This window comes from Carassius auratus, chromosome 32 (genome assembly GCF_003368295.1).
Source record: "Carassius auratus strain Wakin chromosome 32, ASM336829v1, whole genome shotgun sequence".
Lineage (NCBI taxonomy): Eukaryota > Metazoa > Chordata > Actinopteri > Cypriniformes > Cyprinidae > Carassius > Carassius auratus.
Genome location: NC_039274.1, coordinates 17,619,528 through 17,638,601, shown reverse-complemented (window position 1 = coordinate 17,638,601; position 19,074 = coordinate 17,619,528). Strand labels below are relative to the sequence as shown.

The window sequence follows — 19,074 nt, the reverse complement described above, 5'->3', positions numbered from 1 at the left end:
AGCTGGTCAAGGAAGTTGACCAAGGAAGTCACAACAAAAAAATGTAACATTTAGTAACATTTTAGATTAGGAACATTACATTGTTTATTAGCATGCATTCTAGCATACTGGCTTTTTGCTAGTACTTATAAAGCACATATTAATGCATGACCCTACCAATATCTAAATTGAACTACTCCAAACAACTACCTTACTGTCAATAAGCAGCAAATTAGGAGTTGGTTGAGGGAAAACCCTTAAGTGTTAATGAATATGTGTTGCCTAATCTAAAGTGTTATTGTTTATTCTTCATTTATGTTCTGTGATGTTTGTGTTTTCAGACAGTGAAGGCAAAATAAAAGATCCCTCCTTTGTGAAAATGTTTCTGATGATGCATCCTTGGTACATATCCTCCACCGATCTGTCCAAGAAACTGCTGCTAAAGTATCCTTTATCTACAAGTAGTTTTCACACAATCATACTTGACCGATATATTTCAACATCATTAGGTGAGGTTACAACCCATGTTGCATTTACTGGAATTGACTCTTAGATCCTGCCATAAAGTGCAAAATTGGATATTTTGGGTGAATATGTAAGTCCTATTGTAAAGTTAAACATGCAAAACTAAATAAAAGAATACTTAATGCAAACCTATAAAATCTGGACTATGGTGTTGATAACTTTCTATTTTTTGTTAGTGTTTTATCTCTTCTTTGCATGTTCTCTTTCATTGCTGGTGTTAAATTAAAATGAAAGGATAATGTCATGGTATAGAGTTAAGTAGTCAAGTTAAAACTTTACACACTTAACAAATATACAGGTCACAGGAAGGCAGCACTGATGAGCTCAGAGCCCAAATATGCCACCTTGTAAAGTAAGACTTATCCTGTGTCACATTGCTATTCTCCATGGGATGTCGTATCCGCTCTTTTGTATTGCATTAGCTGTTCTGACTTTTTTTCCATGTAGGTTCTGGATTTCCGAATATCCAGTAGAGTTTGATCTGAATCCTGCTTTGGCTGACCAGATTAAAGACCTGAGAGAGAACTTGAACACTGGCGGCAATGAAACACAGAGTCAGCTTATCGATGTGGAGAGTGTGTAAGTGCACAGACACACACCTACACACTCATTTCATGCTCGCAGTCCGCAAAGGTTAAGCGGTTCACAAAAAAAAATTAAAAATCTGTCATCTCGCACTGCTGTTCAAAACAAAAAGACCATAAAAGGGGATGCCCTGTTTTCCACATGATCATGGGTGGTAACCGCAACTGTTAAGGACAGAAAAACAGTCCACATGATCTTGTCTTCTGCTGTATTCTTCTAAAAATAAAAGTTTCTAAAGGGTGTTTTCACAGAAATGACATAGATCCACCATTTTTGGTTCGCCAAAGAACATTTAAGTGTTCAATTCTTAAAATAACCATTTGTTTCTAAGTGTGTAGAACATTTTAATGATGTAAACAACTGTTTTCCACTATAAATAACTTTTTTGGGTTTTTTTTTTTTTGGAATGGAAAGATTCCATGAATAGTAAAGATTCTATGTGAAATCATATATGCCAATAAACAAACTTTTTTTTGTTAGCGTGTAGCTTTCAAATGTTATTTCCGCACTTTCAAATGTGGCAAAATCAAATCCACAAGTTTTGCTCCATAAACTGAAGCCAGATAAAATGAGTTTGTCATGAAGGTCAACTTGTCAGATTTCAGCATGTTAGTCAGCTGCCAACAATAGCAACTTTAGCGCTATCTGAAATAACATATTTTTCCTGCTGTAGGCCCTCGTATAAATGGAAACGTCAGGTTACCCAAAGAGTTCCATCAGTGTCAAAAAAGAGAAAAATGTCTCTTTTGTTTGATCACCTGGACCCCTGTGAGCTCGCTGAACATCTGACCTATCTGGAGTACAAATCCTTCTGCAAGATAATGGTACGTTTGTGAGTAGAGGTTTTGCTCTCATTGTTGGAGTGAAAGTGCTCTATTTGTCCTCAGAAGAGATAGAAATAGACCAAATAATGCCCTAATTAAAATCTAAAAGTGCTGAAAGATGTCTGTCATGTCCGGGTGGAGTGTTAAGCTGATGCATTTATTTTTATCTTACATTAAGAACTGGATGAGAATGGCTCACCACGTAGATTTCCATACAGTCCTGAATGTGCAATTGAGTGCATGTGTTTGCATTTAACCCTATTTCAGTTATCTTTGACCATCGGAATGGTATGAAACTTGGTAGAAAAATAAATAAATAAATATTAATTATAGAAATGATTTGAAAAGATTAAATGGTTTTCACTGGAAATTAATTGGAAGAGAATTTATTTATTTATTTCGGGTACAGAGTAAAAAATGTTTTTGGAAAATATATATTTCATGTAAAAGTTTAAAGTTATCATTTGTGCATTTATAAAAATAAACTTCTTTAACTTCTTTTAGTAATTTTTTTTTTCACTTCAGCAATAATCTGCCAAGTGTCTTCTCTGAAAAGAGACCAAACTTTAATCTGTGCTCCAAAGCATTGAATTTACAACACTTTAACGTCTATGCTCATAAAGTGGTTAACAGGTAATTAATGGAGCATAACTATTCCATAAATATAATACAATACCCTAAAAATACAAAATATTAAATATTAAAACCATTAAACTAAAATATAGTACATTCATTTTCTTGCATTAAAAAAAAAGTAACTTTTGACCGCCATGTAAACAACACTAGACGGTTAATAAAAGAAAAACTGGACTTTTTAAAAGAATATTTAGAAAATTCATAACTTAATAGGAACACACATGAAACATTCTTAGAACATGTTTTTGTTATCTGTGATAAAGTCATTATGGAGTTATTCCTCTCTCGTGATCGGTGGCCATCTGTTGAATGTGTGTTTCAGTTTCAGGATTACCACAGCTTTGTGATGCACGGCTGTACGGTGGATAACCCCATCCTGGAGAGGTTTATCACGCTCTTTAACAGCGTCTCGCAGTGGATTCAGCTGATGGTTCTGAGTAAACCCACCGCACCGCAGAGAGCGGCTGTGATCGCACACTTCATACGGGTCGCACAGGTCAGCAGAAACTCAACTTAGTCCTACTTTATATTAGGTATAAATGTGCTTCTGTTGAAAAATGTTGGGTACATTCTATTTACTGTTTTGCAAAACACTTTTGCCCCTATTGAGATGGGACGTGGGTAATGCTAGGGACAGGTCTCATGGTATGATTAGGTTTGAGGTCAGCGGTGGAATTATAGAAGTAATTACAGAAATTAATTGTGTTTTTAAATGTACACACAGTGTAAAAAGTTGTAAATAAAGATTATTAGAGTACATTTGTACAAGAAAATACATAATTCTATATGTCATGTTTAATGTGTTGCTGTTTCTTTGAAACTCATTGTACACTTTACTAGCAATATCTGAGTGAAAGTTGTTTCTACACCAGTTTTTTCAGTGTATAATGTAAAACATGTGCATTTAAAGTACATAAACACCCCAAAAATGAAAATTCTGTCATCATTTACTCACCCTCACGTCTTTCCAAACATGCATACGTTTCTAGCTTATGTTGAACACAACTTTAACTTTAAAGAAACAAACACACTCTTAAAAATAAAGGTGCTTAAAAGGTTCTCCACAGCGATGCCACAAAAGAACCATTTTTGGCTCCACAAAGAAACATTCAGTCAAAGGTTCTTTAAAGAAAAGAAACTCTGAAACAGAAAGGTTCTTTAGATGTTAAAGGTTCTTTATGGAACCATAACCAAGTTCGTCTATGGCATCATGAAGCAGCTTTATTTTTAAGAATGCAGTTGTTGGTCCCCATTGACTTCCATAGTACGGAAAGTCAAGCATTCTTCAAAATATCTTCTTTTTTGTTCAACAGAAGAAAGAAACTCATACAGGTTTGGAATGACATGAGGCTGAGTAAATGATGATAGAATTTTCATTCCTTTAATATAAAGTGGGACCCTACTTTTAATCAAACTTATTTCCAGAATATAGTGGTGAATTTGGGCTTGTTAGTGCTTAGTCTATTAGTTTCCTTGTGTGGTTGAAATGATCATTTATTCTGGTGTAGACCTTCAGTACAATAACAGCTTAGACCCATGTGACTTTTCTTCTCTTTGAATTTTTTAGAAGCGCAGTGGGGCTCCATCACCCCCTGCTCTTCTTCCTCCTGATGATCCCTTGTTCTCTTCCTTCTTATGGGCCCCTGAGCTCTTCCTCTTCCAAAATATCACTTCGACTACCGCTTTATATCTTTCTGGTCCTTCCCTTTTCTCTTTCACAAGGTTTCCTGTCTAATTCCTTTTCATATTGTGTTATCTTTTTCTTTAAAAACCTTTCATCTCTCCATTCATCTCCTAAAAGCATATTTAGGGGCCAAGCACCAAATTATTGCACTTATTTATATTTGTATTAGGGGTTCAAGCACAAGTGACAGAACGTAAGTCAAGTGGGATGCTTTCAAATCCCATAGTCAGGCACACATCCATCCGACACTGTAAAAAATGATTTTGCAAGTTTTAAAATTAAGATTATTGGAGTATGTTTTTACAAGGAAATACTATTTCAGTCTTTCTCCTTTAAGATGTCACGTTTAATTGAAATTTCAATTTCAAATTGCAATTTCAGATTAACAATGGTTTCAAACTAAATCCTCCAACTTTTGCATTGTAGGTGCTGATTTGATAATCAAATTTTACGTTTTAGCTAGCAACTGTTTCTGTTAATACACAAACGTCAGTCCATACAGCGGGACATTGGAGACTGTGTGATTAATTACAAAAATACAACTAAAAACCCATAATAAAGAAGCAACAAATTAATTAAGGAAGTCTATAATCTGGTGGTAAAATAGTCAAATCTATGTTTCTACTATTTTCTATTTATAAGTCTCTTATGGACTTATTCTTTCAAACCTTGAACCTTTTCACAAATGAATGAATGAATGAATGAATGAAAGTACAATAAAATGTAATTTAGCATACATTCTTAATCAGATTTGTAGTTTCATATATAATAAATGTCAGTTTACTGTTCGTAACTTTATGTTTTACGTATGTTTTTGTTCTGAATGATTAAAAATAAGACCGAGATCCATGGAATCCATACATATAACCACTATACTAAATAAATACCTTCAATTTGTTACATTCACAAGTTTTAAGAAATTTGCATGAGTGTGTTCTTTGCGAACTATTTGTATTATTTTAAATTAACGTCAGATTTTGATGACTTCATCTTCTCTTTGTTTATCATTAATTCATACTGTATAGAAACTGCTGCAGCTGCAGAATTTCAACACACTGATGGCGGTGGTCGGGGGTCTCAATAACAGCTCCATCTCTAGGCTGAAGGAGACACAGACACACATCAGCAACGAAACCAATAAGGTACACAGCTGTCAGAATGCACTTAACATATACATCAGACCCAGCACCTTTATTTCCGACAAGTACCAGTTCATCTGAATATCCTTCTCAGATATTTAACAGCTTGTTGGACCTGCTGACGTCTTGTGGAAACTACAGTCAGTACCGGCGCCGATTCGCTGAGTGCACTGGTTTCCGATTCCCAATCCTGGCTGTAAACCTCAAGGACTTGATAGCGGTTCATGTCGCTCTTGTGGACTGGACAGACCCACAGAAGACCCGCGTCAACTTGATTAAAACTCAGCAACTCTATGCAATCCTGCAGGAACTGGCTCTCGTGCAAAGCAATCCTCCTAACATCGAGGCCAACACAGACTTACTCAATCTTCTTACAGTGAGTGCGTCTGTCTTACGTAAACCATTTCAAGAGGAATGGAGTCTCTTCATGTGATTAGGATAAAACTGACTGATTGAATGGGTGTCTACTTGTAAAAACTGTATTTTTTAGGTCAAACTGTAAGTTAGCAAGTTTTCTCAAGGATTTTCCACAAAAGTTTATGATTCTGACATGTTTTTTAAGGCCTAAATATAATACCCAGAGGTTAAAAGCTAAACATATGCTATAAGCTTCCAACAAGTTATTTAATATTCCAATTTTATAATAAATGGAATATATCAATTTTCCCAAGAGTTTGAAAAAGCACAATTATAAACACAATGAAAGTGTCCAGTGAGTAGATCAGTTTACTTGTTCGGTGTGATCATGTCTTACATCCCAAAGAAAATCTGTAGTCCAATTTAGCCCCAAGTAAAAGCTGTAAAAAAATTATAATAAGAAGAAGAAGAAAAAAAATTCAAAAGGTGGATTTATTAATGTATTTAATGTTGCAGAATAAAGCGTGAAAATATCTTAAGCTTGTGTTAAACACAGACAATATTTCAGGCATTTGACCAAAACCCCATTGACTTCAGGACGATGGAACTGGACTCATTTCTCAGTTTTGTTTTTAAATGAAATATGTCATCCCTGCAGCACTCAGTTGAAGATGTGTGGAAGACTGGACTTAGACTTGCATGAGCTGCTTGAGCAACAGAGCTCAATGTGTTGAGCATGTAGAACGAGAGCTGTTTTAAAGTTTATTGTAAAAAATCTCTGGTCATGTTTGGCTCTGATAAGTCACAGCTCAGATTTAGCACAGAACAGGAAAGACATCTTCTACAGTATATGTTAAATACAGCATTCAAACATCGTTTTTAAATTTCTTTTCGTGCTTAATATTTAAAAGCAACTGTTGCCATGCGCAAAGTTGTTTTCTTAACATCACCATATTCCTAAATCTGTTCCATCTGTTCGCACACAACACGGAAAACAATATTTTAAAACTCTTTATTATGGAATGTGTAATTCATTTGCTATTTGCCAGAGTTTTGTTGTTCTAACGCTGCAAATAGATAAATTTCACCATTGCTTTAGCATTGCATTGGAACTAAATATTTTTTAGTCCTCCAAACGTGAACAACTGTACATAGAATCTCCTGAATAATTACCGTAATTACTGCATGGGGTGAACATACCATGGTAAAATCTAACCATTTCAGAAACTACACAGGAACATAAATGCATTCAGTAACAACGTTTTGATGAGTCTCTAAACTCTGCTTTCATAGCCCATTTGACGTACAGTGTTTTATGTTAGCTTGTTTCTGCCACTGAATATCTCACAACTTTTTATCTCACAATTCTGACTTTTTTCCAGAATTGCATCATATATACTCGCAATTGCGAGTTATAAAATCATAATCATAAAAATAAAGTTGCAATTTATTTTTCTCACTTTCTGAGATAAAACTCAAAGGTCAAAGAAAAAAATTATGAATTGTGACAAATAAACTCAAGAATTGCAAGAAGAAAAGTCCGAATTGTGAGATAAAAAGTTGCAAATTACCCTTTTTTTATTTATTTTTTTATATTCCTGTGCTGGAAATGGATTTCAATAGTTTTTACCTCTTTAATCACTTGCCATTTGGATGAATAATTATATGAACACACAAAGTATATATATGTGTCCCTGGAGCACAAAACCATCTTAAATCACTGGGGTATATTTGAAGCAATAGCCAAAAATACACAGTATGGGTTAAAATTATAGATTTTTCTTTAATGGCAAAAATCGTTAGGATATTAAATAAAGATTATGTTCCATAATTATTATTTTGTAAATTTCCTAAAGTAGAGAAATCAAAACGTAATTCTTGATTAGTAATATGCATTGCTACGAATTCATTTGGACAACTTTAAGGCAATTTTCCCAAAATTTTTATTTGTTTTCATTGAATCCTTATGTGTAGGTGTCACTGGATCAGTATCACACAGAAGAGGAGATTTATCAGCTCTCATTACAGAGGGAACCCAGAGCGGCAAAACCAGCGGTCAGTTATATTTGGTTAATTTGATATATTTATTCATGTTGGCGATCAATAAATACAATGCATTACGTGAAATGTAGATGTTTGGAATCATTTACAGTACAATAAGTAAACTCACAATATTAGATTTAAATATAAAGTGAACTAACAATACCTGCACACATGACTTGACTTTGTTTCTGGTTACTGCGTCAGAACTCAACCTCTTCCTCCAGTCCAGCTCCTAAACAACTCTCAATGATCGACGAGTGGGCAGCGTCGGTCAAGCCTAAAGCGGACCCTGCTATCATCAGCAAACATATCGAGAAGATGGTGGATGTAAGAGAAGAACAAACACTTTTCATTTGAATTTGTTTACACTTTACATCACTTCAGTTGACTAAGCCCCGCCCCTCTTAATTACTGCTGTAAACTCAGTCAAACTCTGCATCTTGATTAACCGTGCAGTTCTTGTAATTGCCCGAATGAGTTTACCTGATGGGAAGTACTTTGGACGGTAAACTAAAGTCAATTAAGCTTTATTCAATCAGAATCACAAGTAAGGGATGTCAAGTACAGGTATTAATTAAATTAATTACATGGGTAGACTGAATAATTTAAGCACAAAGTTACTTTCATTAGAAAGTGCGTTATTTCTATATTATATCGTATGCACGCCAACTAATTTCATATCATATGCACACGAAAACAGCGTATTATATGCACGCCGAACACATGCATATCATATGCAAGCAAAAGTATTAAAGTTTTAGTTTTTATTTGGCATACTATTTATACGTGTGTTCATGAGACTGACCTCTGTATTCTGTCAGTGGCATTGCATCTCGCTGTTTTTTAAGCATCTCACGACCTGAGCACATTTTTTTGCAGGGTCAAATATGTATATTTGTTGACACTGTCAAGTAACTGTATATTATATCATTTAACAGGCTCAGTATGTTCATTTACAGCTCATTCCACCAGTATTGTTGGTGATGCATGTTCATAAAGCTTTTTCTGTTTTCTTTTCAGTCTGTGTTCACGAATTTCGACACGAACGGCGACGGATTCATCTCACGCGAAGAGTTTGAGTGTATCAGGAATAACTTCCCTTATCTCAGCAAGTTTGGAGAACTTGATAAAAATCAGTAAGTGTATCGATGCCAAACAAGAGCACTGTTGTGTGCACAACTTAACATAAATGTAAAAAAAAAAGCTTCATTAGGTTTAACTCACTTTGCACTGTTTATTGGCTGTTGAAATGAGTGTCTGTTTTTCTCTCTCATGTCATGATCAATCAGGGATGGAAAGATCAGCAGAGAGGAGATGATTGATTACTTTATGAAGGCCAGCTCTTTGCTCAACTGTAAGATGGGCTTCATACACACCTTTATTGAGACCACATACGTGAAGCCCACTTTCTGTGAACACTGCACTGGCTTTGTAAGTATCATGCACTTTAGATTCAAAGCTTCCTAAATTATTGCATTTTGTATTTTCTAAGACAGACAGTTTTAGAAATTAGCCGTAGCCAGAGCAGATTTAGCTTTGATCTGTGGGATTATTTATAGCATGGTGTGGTGTGTAGCTGTGTATTGTTTGTTGTACCCCAGTCCCTTCCATTGAGTGTATCTGGTGCCTTCAGATCTACCTGTGTGTGTGTGTGTGTGGCCTCTGATGTTGTGTGTTTGTGATGTTTGTGCTCTCCCTTTCATCTGTTGTTTACCTGCTGGGATTCTCTCCCTCTCTCTTGATCGTAGTCCCTCCCTCTTCTCTTCTCCGTACTTTTTTCCACATCCTTTCTTTAGAAATAACTTATTTTCTTCTCTTTTTTTAAAGATATGGGGCTTTTATAAACAAGGATACAAATGCAAAGGTAAGAGAGAGCTGTATGTGTATGTGTGCGTGTTCGGCACAGTTGTTATATACTATATATTAACCACTATAAGCATATAATGTTGTAAATATCAATATTTCAGTGCTGAGAATCAGAAGCTGTAAGTACTTTAACACATTTAAGCCCACCAGCAACTATAGTTGCTGCAGTATATAGTTGTCATTTTCCTTTTGTAAGTATCTTTATAGATGTTATCCGTATTTTATTTCTCAATGACATGCAAGAAACCAACCAAATAAGGGATTTCAAAGAAAAAATGGTATTAACTTCCTTTCTGACACATGAGGCTGTCAACTTCCTACCCCTACTTCCAGGAAGCATGGCGATCGCAAATTAGGGGCCCTATCATACACCCGGCGCAATGCGACGCAAGGCGCAGCGCAAGTGTGTTAGCTAGTTTCAGTCCGGCGCCATTCGCATTTTCCCATCCAGCGCCACGCTGTTTAATTAGCAAATGAATTTGCACCAATTTGTGCGCCCATGGGGGTGCTGGTCTAAAAAAGAGGTGTGTTCAGGCCAACACTATCACACGACCAATTCGTACGTATTTTACGAGGTGGCTTATTCGTAAAAATTTGTACGACCTCTCTCATACGATTTTATACGATTCGTCTAACGGTTAGGTTTAGGGGAGGGGTTAGGTGTAGGTCATTCGTACAAATTCATACGAATTGTGCAACTCGTAAAATACGTACGATTTGGCAAAAATCATATGAAATTGTAGGAGTGTGGTCGTACGAATTCGTACAAAAAAGCCACCTTGTAAAATCTGTACGAATTGCCGTGAGATCGGGTTGTTCAGGCTTATTTCTGGCGCATTGCTATTTTAAGGAGCTGAACACAGACTGCGCCATAGACTCAAGTCAACTCAACTCAAACCTAGTCTAAAGTCAATGGCGCAGTATTTTTTTGTTATATAAAGGTTGCGTTGGTACAAAATGCGCCTATGTGCGGCTCCACAGTGCGTTTTGACTTTGCTTATTGCACACAGGGATGCGCATCACACAAACTTGTCAAATATTAAAAACAAAAGGATTACAGTGTAAAAGAATATTATTGTGTAGGCCACATAAATATACAAATGTAATGATGGATAGTCATTGCGTGTATTAGAATTAGGCGACATATTTGCAATTCAGCCTATTATTACTTATAATGATGAATGAAATTCTACTTCATCCCACGCCTTCTTCACTTCGGGAAGCTTTGGTGGATTCCTGCTTGTCCCATAGATGATCAGTTTCTTCGCTTGAGAAGCGTTCAGCTTTTCCACCAACGAATTCTTTCATGGAAATATTTATTTATTTATTTTTTAACTTATTCATACACAATACCCTGTTGGGTCACTTCAATGGCTGCTCTTTGTTCTGCATGATGTTCCATCATTTTAAGACAAATGGATTTGTTTTGTTTTCATATTCAAGAGATTATAAGCTAGATGCAGCCTTTTTTGGCTTTGCATCGAATGTTCTTCAACTTTAATGCATAATAAATTTGTTTTTGAATGAAGATTGATCTGTTGAAAGCAGTTATTTTGAGTCAGATGCCAAAAGCTGTCCTCCTATTCAAATTTGACATTGAAGGGGTGAATACAACATATTTGCCCACCGGCATCTATAGTTGCTGCACATTCAAATACAAAACAAACAAAAAAAAACCTCGGGGAAATTAACTGCAGATTGTTCACATAGGATACTCTTAACATGACTATATGCATGAAACCATTCAGAAAAAGTGTGAAGGTGGACCGTATAAATATTGCTTTGTCCTGCTGTTTAACACTTCCTCAAGATTTCATTTTGTGCTTTATTTTCTGATAATTTCCTCTGCACCAGCCTTTTATTTTATTATTATTATATTATCTGCAAGTACAGTTAAAATATACTTTGAAGATTTGAAGTACTCTGCAAGTGCATATTCAGTACTTAAGTACTTAAATTGTCTTTGAAGTATGGTTTAAGTACTGCTGAATGTATTAATAAATATTTACTATAAATTAAAACTTACTTCAATCATGTATTTAAATGAATCTGCAAATACACATTTGTAATGATAAAGCTGCAGGTAATAACACTTAAAATATATTAACTTTAAATGTAATATCAAATAACACACTACAGTTAAAATGGTAATGTGCTTTAGAATGTTAGTCATCACATTAAAATAAGTGTATTTCTCTAAGGCATCGCAAACGATGATTAAATCAACGATTAAAATATTCTACTACAAAGTGCACTTTTTTAAGTTACTTAAGTGTGAAACATTCATAAACGTCTCTCATGAACTAAAAGGCCTTTTATTTCATCATTATTATTATATTAACTGCAAGTAAAGTTAAAATATACTTTTAAGAGTTAAAGTACTCTGGAAGAGCATATTCAATACAATTAAGCATCTTTATATGTAATTTCATAATTACTTAAATTGTCTTTTAAGTAAGGTTAAAGCACCGCTGAATGTATTAACAAATACTTAAAATAAACACAAATAAACTTTAATGTTATATCTTTTTAAACTTGTATATCATGTATTTAAATATATTCACAAATACACATTTGCAATGATGTAGCTGCAATTAAGTACACTTAAAATATATTAACTTTATACGTAATATCAAATAACACACCACAGTTAAAATGATAATCGAGTACTTTATATGTGCTTTAGTATGTAAATCAACACATCAAACTCAGTTTACTTCTTTAAAGCATCACAAAAAAATGATTAAAATATACTACTACAAAGTCACTTAAGTGTGAAACAGTCATAAAAGTGTCTCACGTGAACTAAAAGGTCTTTTATTTCATTATGATTATATTTTCTGCAATACAGTTAAAAGAAGTGCATATTCAGGACAATTAAGCGCACTTCTTTTCACATTCGTCCACCACCCTAAATACTAACCCTGCCTCTCTCTCTCTCTCTCTCTCAGTCTGTGGTGTGAACTGTCATAAAGCATGTCATGGACGCCTGACGATCGAATGCCGTAAAAGAACGAAGAGCATCAGTCATGAGACTCCACCGTCTCTGCAGTCCAGATCCTACAGCTTCCCTCTGCCCAGCAATGCCCCGTCTAACCTGCAGAACCAAGGTACATTGTCTCTCACACACACATCTCATAACTGCAGAACCTTGTGTTTACTAGCCTCTCTGAGCCTATTTCTGCTTGTTCTTGGGTCTCTTCAGTCATCACAGAAGAGGATGTTGAAGCAGCTGAGCAGGGTGTATTTGACTGTCATCTCTAAACTGGTAAACCAACATTCTACATCACTACATGAATACATTTCTCAGAAAAAAAAAAACCTTTTTTTTTTAATTGTTTTATTGTATTTATTAACTCATATTTTTCTCTGACTTCATAAATGGTCAGCATGTCAACAAGGAGTCTTGTATTGGGTCATGTTTCTGAAGTTGAAGTCAATTTTCATCGAAGGAAAAAGATCTAGATTTAGAATTGAATGGTGGGGATGGACTGTGTTCGCTCACTCACACGGTGAGACATGGACATGCTGCTATCTGCTGGACTGTAGCTGCAACTGAACAGACCAACCACCTCTTCCCTGTGAAGTCTGAAGTCTGAATGTAATCTCACACATATCTCAAAATCTCAAGCATACTTGTAGGATTTAACATTATGGTGTATATTCCTCCCAGGTTGCGTGAAATACCTTGATTTTACTTTTTTTTTATAAAAAAAGAAAGAGAAGGAGGAATCATTGTCAAATTTCAGTGACTGTGTTCTGAGGTACAGACTTTTTTAAAGTACTTTTACTGTAGTAATAAGACATTTTTGTGTTTGTGTGTGTGTGTGAATGCAACTAAATTGGAGCTTGATGTCACCAAAGCAGTTGCAGCTGGATTTCAGTGTAAACTCATGGTGCCATAGATCAGGTGTGTTTGTGTCTGAAATATTATGCAATCAACTGTAATGTTCTTTAAAATCTAAATTCATGGGGGAAAAAAATAACTTTTTTTTTTTTTTTTTCAAATGAATCTGTCTTCTTGAGATAAAATAAGTAGTTGATACTCCAGCTGTAACTAATGCATCCATGTTGAAAGCTGATAAAAAAAAAAATAATAAAAAAAAAAATAATAATAATATATATATATATATATATATATATATATATATATATATATATATATATATATATATATATATATACACACACACACAAAGCAATTATATAAAATTAAAACGCCAGTTCACGTTCACATTCAAAGGCCTTCCCTTTACTCCACAAATATTGTGTATGAACAAGAATCTTAAACAAAACAATGAATTTCTAGTAATTTAAAGTTATTCACACCATAACTGAACATTTGTTTTGGTTCTTTCTCATCTGGCGCATGAATACGCTGGTAAATAAGATATCAGCTTTGGGACACATGTCCAGATCCTTTTCCAGCCGTTAATCTGAGCATTAAACACTAACTGATAAAGAGTCTGAATGAATTCAAAGGGTCAATCACTCATGATGGTTTGAGTGTAATCCAACTGATTAAACGGCTCCATCCACCAAAGGAGATTTTAATGATTTCTGATATCTTATCCTAGAATACTTAACTCTAAAGTCATTAAATATAAAAACATAAATGACATTTTTATGGGTAAATGTCATAACCATGGTCTTTTGCTGATGAACTAAATCTAATTTGATAATGATAATGCTGTAAGACGTTCTTGTGGTCCTGTGTTCAAAAGATGTTAAAACATTCCTTTAAAAAATAATGATAATAAATCTGGCTCTGTTGTTGTGAGATGCCAAAAACATAATCTGTTTCACAACACTTGGTCCATGTTTCCCCATTCTCTCTCTCTCTCTTTTTAATGCACTGTATGTTGTAGCATTAGCTGTTAAGATGTGATTTACAAAATTCTTCCGATGATCTGAGAAACTGTTGATATTAGTCTGAGAAATCTGACTCTATGTTAGTGAGGCATGTTAACACAGGTATCGCATGCATATTAACTGATGTATTGTTTTGTTTTTATATTTACAGAACAGTGTTTTGGCATTAATTAAAAGAGAAATTAAGATGTGTTTAAAATGAGAATGTAAATCTGTGGTGTTGCACAATGTAATACAAAAGATGACTTCTTTTCTTGGTTATGATTGAATGTTATTTTTCTCATGCAACTAACTTTTTTAATGTGCATGTGTGTGGGAATCTTTCAGTGACAATAAATATTGATATCAAAATATCTACACGAGCGAGCACATGATTTAAGTGTGACTTATTCAATTCAGTTTAGACTGCTGTTTAGTTTTTTAGATTTTTTTCAGAATCTAGCTGTAGCTGAATGTAGGATTGTCAGAAAAATAATCTAGAGATTTCTTAGGCCATATAGTTGCACTATTACGATTTTCTTAAGTTGTAGCGACCCCTAGTATTAGAAATTGATTATTAGACTGTTTATATGTTGTTCCAAGGCATAACATCTCAAAGTCAGTATTCTAATATTTATCTTAAGACATGATAGTTTGTTGTAGACTGTGGTGAACCTAAAACAAACACAAAAACACAAAGCATACAGCTGTGTTTGATTTAATGGCAAGGGCTTTTCTAGTACTAAATTAGAAATTTAGCATGATTCTTCAAGGATAAAAGTTGGAGTGATGATTGCTGGAAATGTTGGCCTATCTAGATTTTATCAAATGTGCAAAAAAAAGAAGTTGTAGCGCCCCCTAGTGTTAGACACTGATTATATTTGATATGTGTCCTCAAAATATTGCATTTGATATATCTGTTATAAGTAAATGTATTTGAAAACGCCATATATTTATGCAAATCACGTGGGAAAATATGGTTATCCTTATAGATACAGAAAGATGACATCACTGGTAAATGTAATATGTGTCTTAAATCCTTTTATAATGATCATGTTAGTTAACTGGTAAATTATAGACAGTGGAGTCCGCCATGTTTGCTGGAACACACTCAGAGACACTGAGTCTGTCAGATTTAAACAGAAATTCATCCACTTTTCACAAAGCCATGAAAGTCAATAGATGGTGAGCTAAACAATGTTTGTTTCATGAGAGTAAAACATGCTGTCAAAGTAAAAAGTTATTCATATTTAATTACATTGCAGCAGCACACAAATGTAACCATGGTTCCCTGAGTAGCGAACGAGACACTGCATCCTCTAGGGATCGCTATGGGAAAAGCTAGAGGACGCAGTTCGAAGTTCCCTTGAAAGGGAACGTCTTAGGTTACAATTGTAACCATGGTTAGCTGAGTAGGGAACGAGACACTGTGTCCTCTTGCTTTCCCCATAGCGATCCCTAGAGGATGCAGTTCGAAGTTCCCTTGAAAGAAAATATGTCTTACTTTCCGATTCTCCAGATGTGATCTTGATGTGATCTTGATCATGTAATCTACAGTATAAATGTCCTGACTTTATTTGTGATATATATATATATATATATTAGGGCTGGTAATTTAACTAATTTAATTATGGAGAAAAATAACTTGTTAAAATTATTAACGCATTTAATGCACTTGCCCTTCCTGCTTCAAATCGAACAAGCCTAATGATTCAATGAACCATTCATAAAAAACCAGTTACTTCACTACTGAATGAATCAGCCATTTGAACCAATCAAACAAATGAATAAATGACTCCATGACTTAATCATTAAGACATTTACCACCACCTACTGGCAGTTTTAGTTTATTATTTAGAGTATCATTTCATTAAATAAATAATTTAATATTTTCATAGTAATAACAATAAAATCAAGAAAATAAATTATTGAAGTTATAGTTAACCCACCCAAAAATGACAATTCTGTCATCATTTTCTCACATGGTCCAAAAGAGTGTATGTAATAAATTATATCAAACAAAATATTTCTTGCTGAACCTACTTTTTTAATCTCTGTTTGATGTTTTGCACAACAATGAAAGAGAGTATTTTTTTTCCAAATTTGATGTGTGATTAATTAATTAATTAATTAATTAATTAATCACCACAACATGTAATTTATTAGATTTAAAGTTTTATTCGCTTACCAGCCCTAATATATATATATATATATATATATATATATATATATATATATATATATATATATATATATATTGTTTTTGTTGTTGTTTGTTTGTTGTTTTTTTAACCCTCAGATTCCAGATTTTTAAATAATTGTGTATTGGCCAAATACTGTCAGATCATAACAAACCATACATCGATGGAAAGCGTATTTATTCAGCTTTCAGTAAAAGTATTAATAAAACAAATTACCCCTTATAACTGGTTTTGTGGTCCAGGGTCACACACACACACACACACACATATATATATAGCTACTCTTCAACACTGTTTTTTTTTTTTTTTTTTTTCTTGAGGTGTGCTTTGGATCATTGTCCTGCTGGAGTAGCTTTCTGGCAAAGGCAGTCAGGTGCTGATTTAATGTCTGCTTCTGTATTTGTACCCTGACAAGTTGTCCAGGGCCTTTGGAAGAAAAACAGCCGTGCAACATCAAAGACAGCCCATACTTCACGATGAGGATGAGGTCGTTTTCTGTACGACTGTCTTTCAGTTTACACCAAACCAACCTCTTGTAGTTTTTAGCTGTTTATTTAATTTACAGTATATAACAAACCTCACCAGGACCACTAATAAGAGGCTCTTCTGGTAATTGTGTTTATATAATGTGGTGATAATTTTGTGAAAAATTATGCAGAAGGTTAAATTGGGGGTTTGTTTCATTCATGAGAAGAGAAAATCAGGTCATAGAGGAACTGCCTTTTCATAAATACTTAAAAATGACTAAATCTGCAGTTCAGAAGCATTCTGGACAATAGCATATTACATGCACTTGTGATCTGCACAACTGCAACAGTACCAACAATGTCCACTAGATGACCATATAATCATTAAAATGTCTGGGTATTGGCTTGAACACTGGATTTCAGAGTCCTCTTTTATTTTCTGAGAATATATTCTGGTACAGAATCACACTTACAGCATCACACTCTGACTATAATACTGTTTAAAGTGGATTTGAAGGGGAAAACCTTTCAAATGTTTAAATATTTCTATTTAGTTTTATGCATTTTAATGTATTTTATTTCAGGTTTAGTTTTAATCATTTTAGTACTTCAACTTGACTTGGCCATTAACTGATATACATTTTTCATCTAATATTTATGTTTTTTATTTTTATAATTAAATTATATTATAGCTTTATTTTTAGCTTCATTTACATAAAATTATTTTATATTTCAGTTGATTTTAGTTAAGTGTTATTTAAATAGTTTTATCGAATTAATTAATATTTTCAATACATTTTTTTGAATGATCATTTTCAGTTTTACATTTTAAGTCATTTTGTTGTGTGCTTTTATAATTTTATTTATTTATTATAATTATTATTTTAAGATATAATTTATTTTTGCAAGTTTAGTAACAACATATTTATTATTATAATTTTTTTTGTATCTAATATTAATATATACTATTTTTATTTCAGCTTTATTGACACAAAACTATTTTTAAGTTTTAGTAAACACAAACAGCACAGGTCCAGAAGAGCTCTGGTTGTTATTTCTTCATCTGCAAGGTTTCAATAAGAAATGCATGCTGATTTAATTTACATATTCTATAAAAATAAACAATTATCTAATAGTAGATATTCTGAACCAACTCATACTTTTCTGTCTTACACTACTATTGTCATTTGGGAATCAGAAAGGCTTTCTGTGTGTTTTTGTGTTTTCATGTTTTTCTATCTCGGTGGTGACTTAAATCTGAATACACAGACTTGGGGGAACTGAGGAAGATACAAAAGAAAATACAGTTTGTACAGTATAAAAACAATTACGCCTTTGGAGAGTCCCTGTAAGGATAGTGTGTGTGTGTGTGTGTGTGTGTGTGTGTGTGTTTGGATCGACCTACCCCACCTCGAATCACTCCTCCCCTGCATCGTGGTGTTGGGTTAGTTTCAGGGAGGGTCACCCCATTCTGCTGCCAGATGGTCAAGCCGTAGGACAGTCCTCTATCTGTAATACTGAGTCTAGAGCAGAGCCGCTCCCAATCCTAGTCGTTATATCACATCTCAAGAGAAAGACTGTGTATGTGCTGACATGAGTCAGGAGTGTTTAGGCTTACACACACATTCATTCACACACCCACTGTACACTAACATAATTCTTTAGATGAGGAAACCACTTTGGCTTTGCTGTGAAACCCCCTTATTGGGACCTTTATTTCTAGTCCATATGAATCTAGTCTCTCTACTCATCCACATATTAGTCTCGAAACAGGATTACTGTAGCTACAGTGAGGAGGAGGCTGCGAGCCAGAGGGCAAGAGAGATCCAAGCAAGCGGGTGAAGGAGAGAAAAGACAGAAAGACAGGAGGGGGTGGAGAGCAGTAGCGCATGCGGGGCGGAGGAAGGGGCCGGCTTT

The 19,074-nt window shown here is 34.3% G+C and overlaps 1 protein-coding gene across 2 annotated transcripts in view; it reads left to right on the top strand.

Annotated features, from left to right (window-relative positions):
- LOC113051726 (RAS guanyl-releasing protein 2-like) overlaps window positions 1-13,090 on the top strand; it is a 28,312-nt gene extending 15,222 nt beyond the window's left edge. For both annotated transcript variants that reach the window (XM_026215718.1, XM_026215717.1), the window contains exons 3-17: window positions 321-423; window positions 803-856; window positions 952-1,083; window positions 1,763-1,913; window positions 2,872-3,045; window positions 5,259-5,375; window positions 5,467-5,748; window positions 7,704-7,784; window positions 7,977-8,099; window positions 8,793-8,908; window positions 9,062-9,203; window positions 9,600-9,636; window positions 12,590-12,748; window positions 12,844-12,906; window positions 13,028-13,090. In XM_026215718.1, the coding sequence (XP_026071503.1) occupies window positions 321-423; window positions 803-856; window positions 952-1,083; window positions 1,763-1,913; window positions 2,872-3,045; window positions 5,259-5,375; window positions 5,467-5,748; window positions 7,704-7,784; window positions 7,977-8,099; window positions 8,793-8,908; window positions 9,062-9,203; window positions 9,600-9,636; window positions 12,590-12,748; window positions 12,844-12,902 (1,730 nt within the window). In that variant the 3' untranslated portion in view covers window positions 12,903-12,906; window positions 13,028-13,090. The remainder of the gene's footprint in view (window positions 1-320; window positions 424-802; window positions 857-951; window positions 1,084-1,762; window positions 1,914-2,871; window positions 3,046-5,258; window positions 5,376-5,466; window positions 5,749-7,703; window positions 7,785-7,976; window positions 8,100-8,792; window positions 8,909-9,061; window positions 9,204-9,599; window positions 9,637-12,589; window positions 12,749-12,843; window positions 12,907-13,027) is intronic.
- Window positions 13,091-19,074: the final 5,984 nt, after the last annotated feature.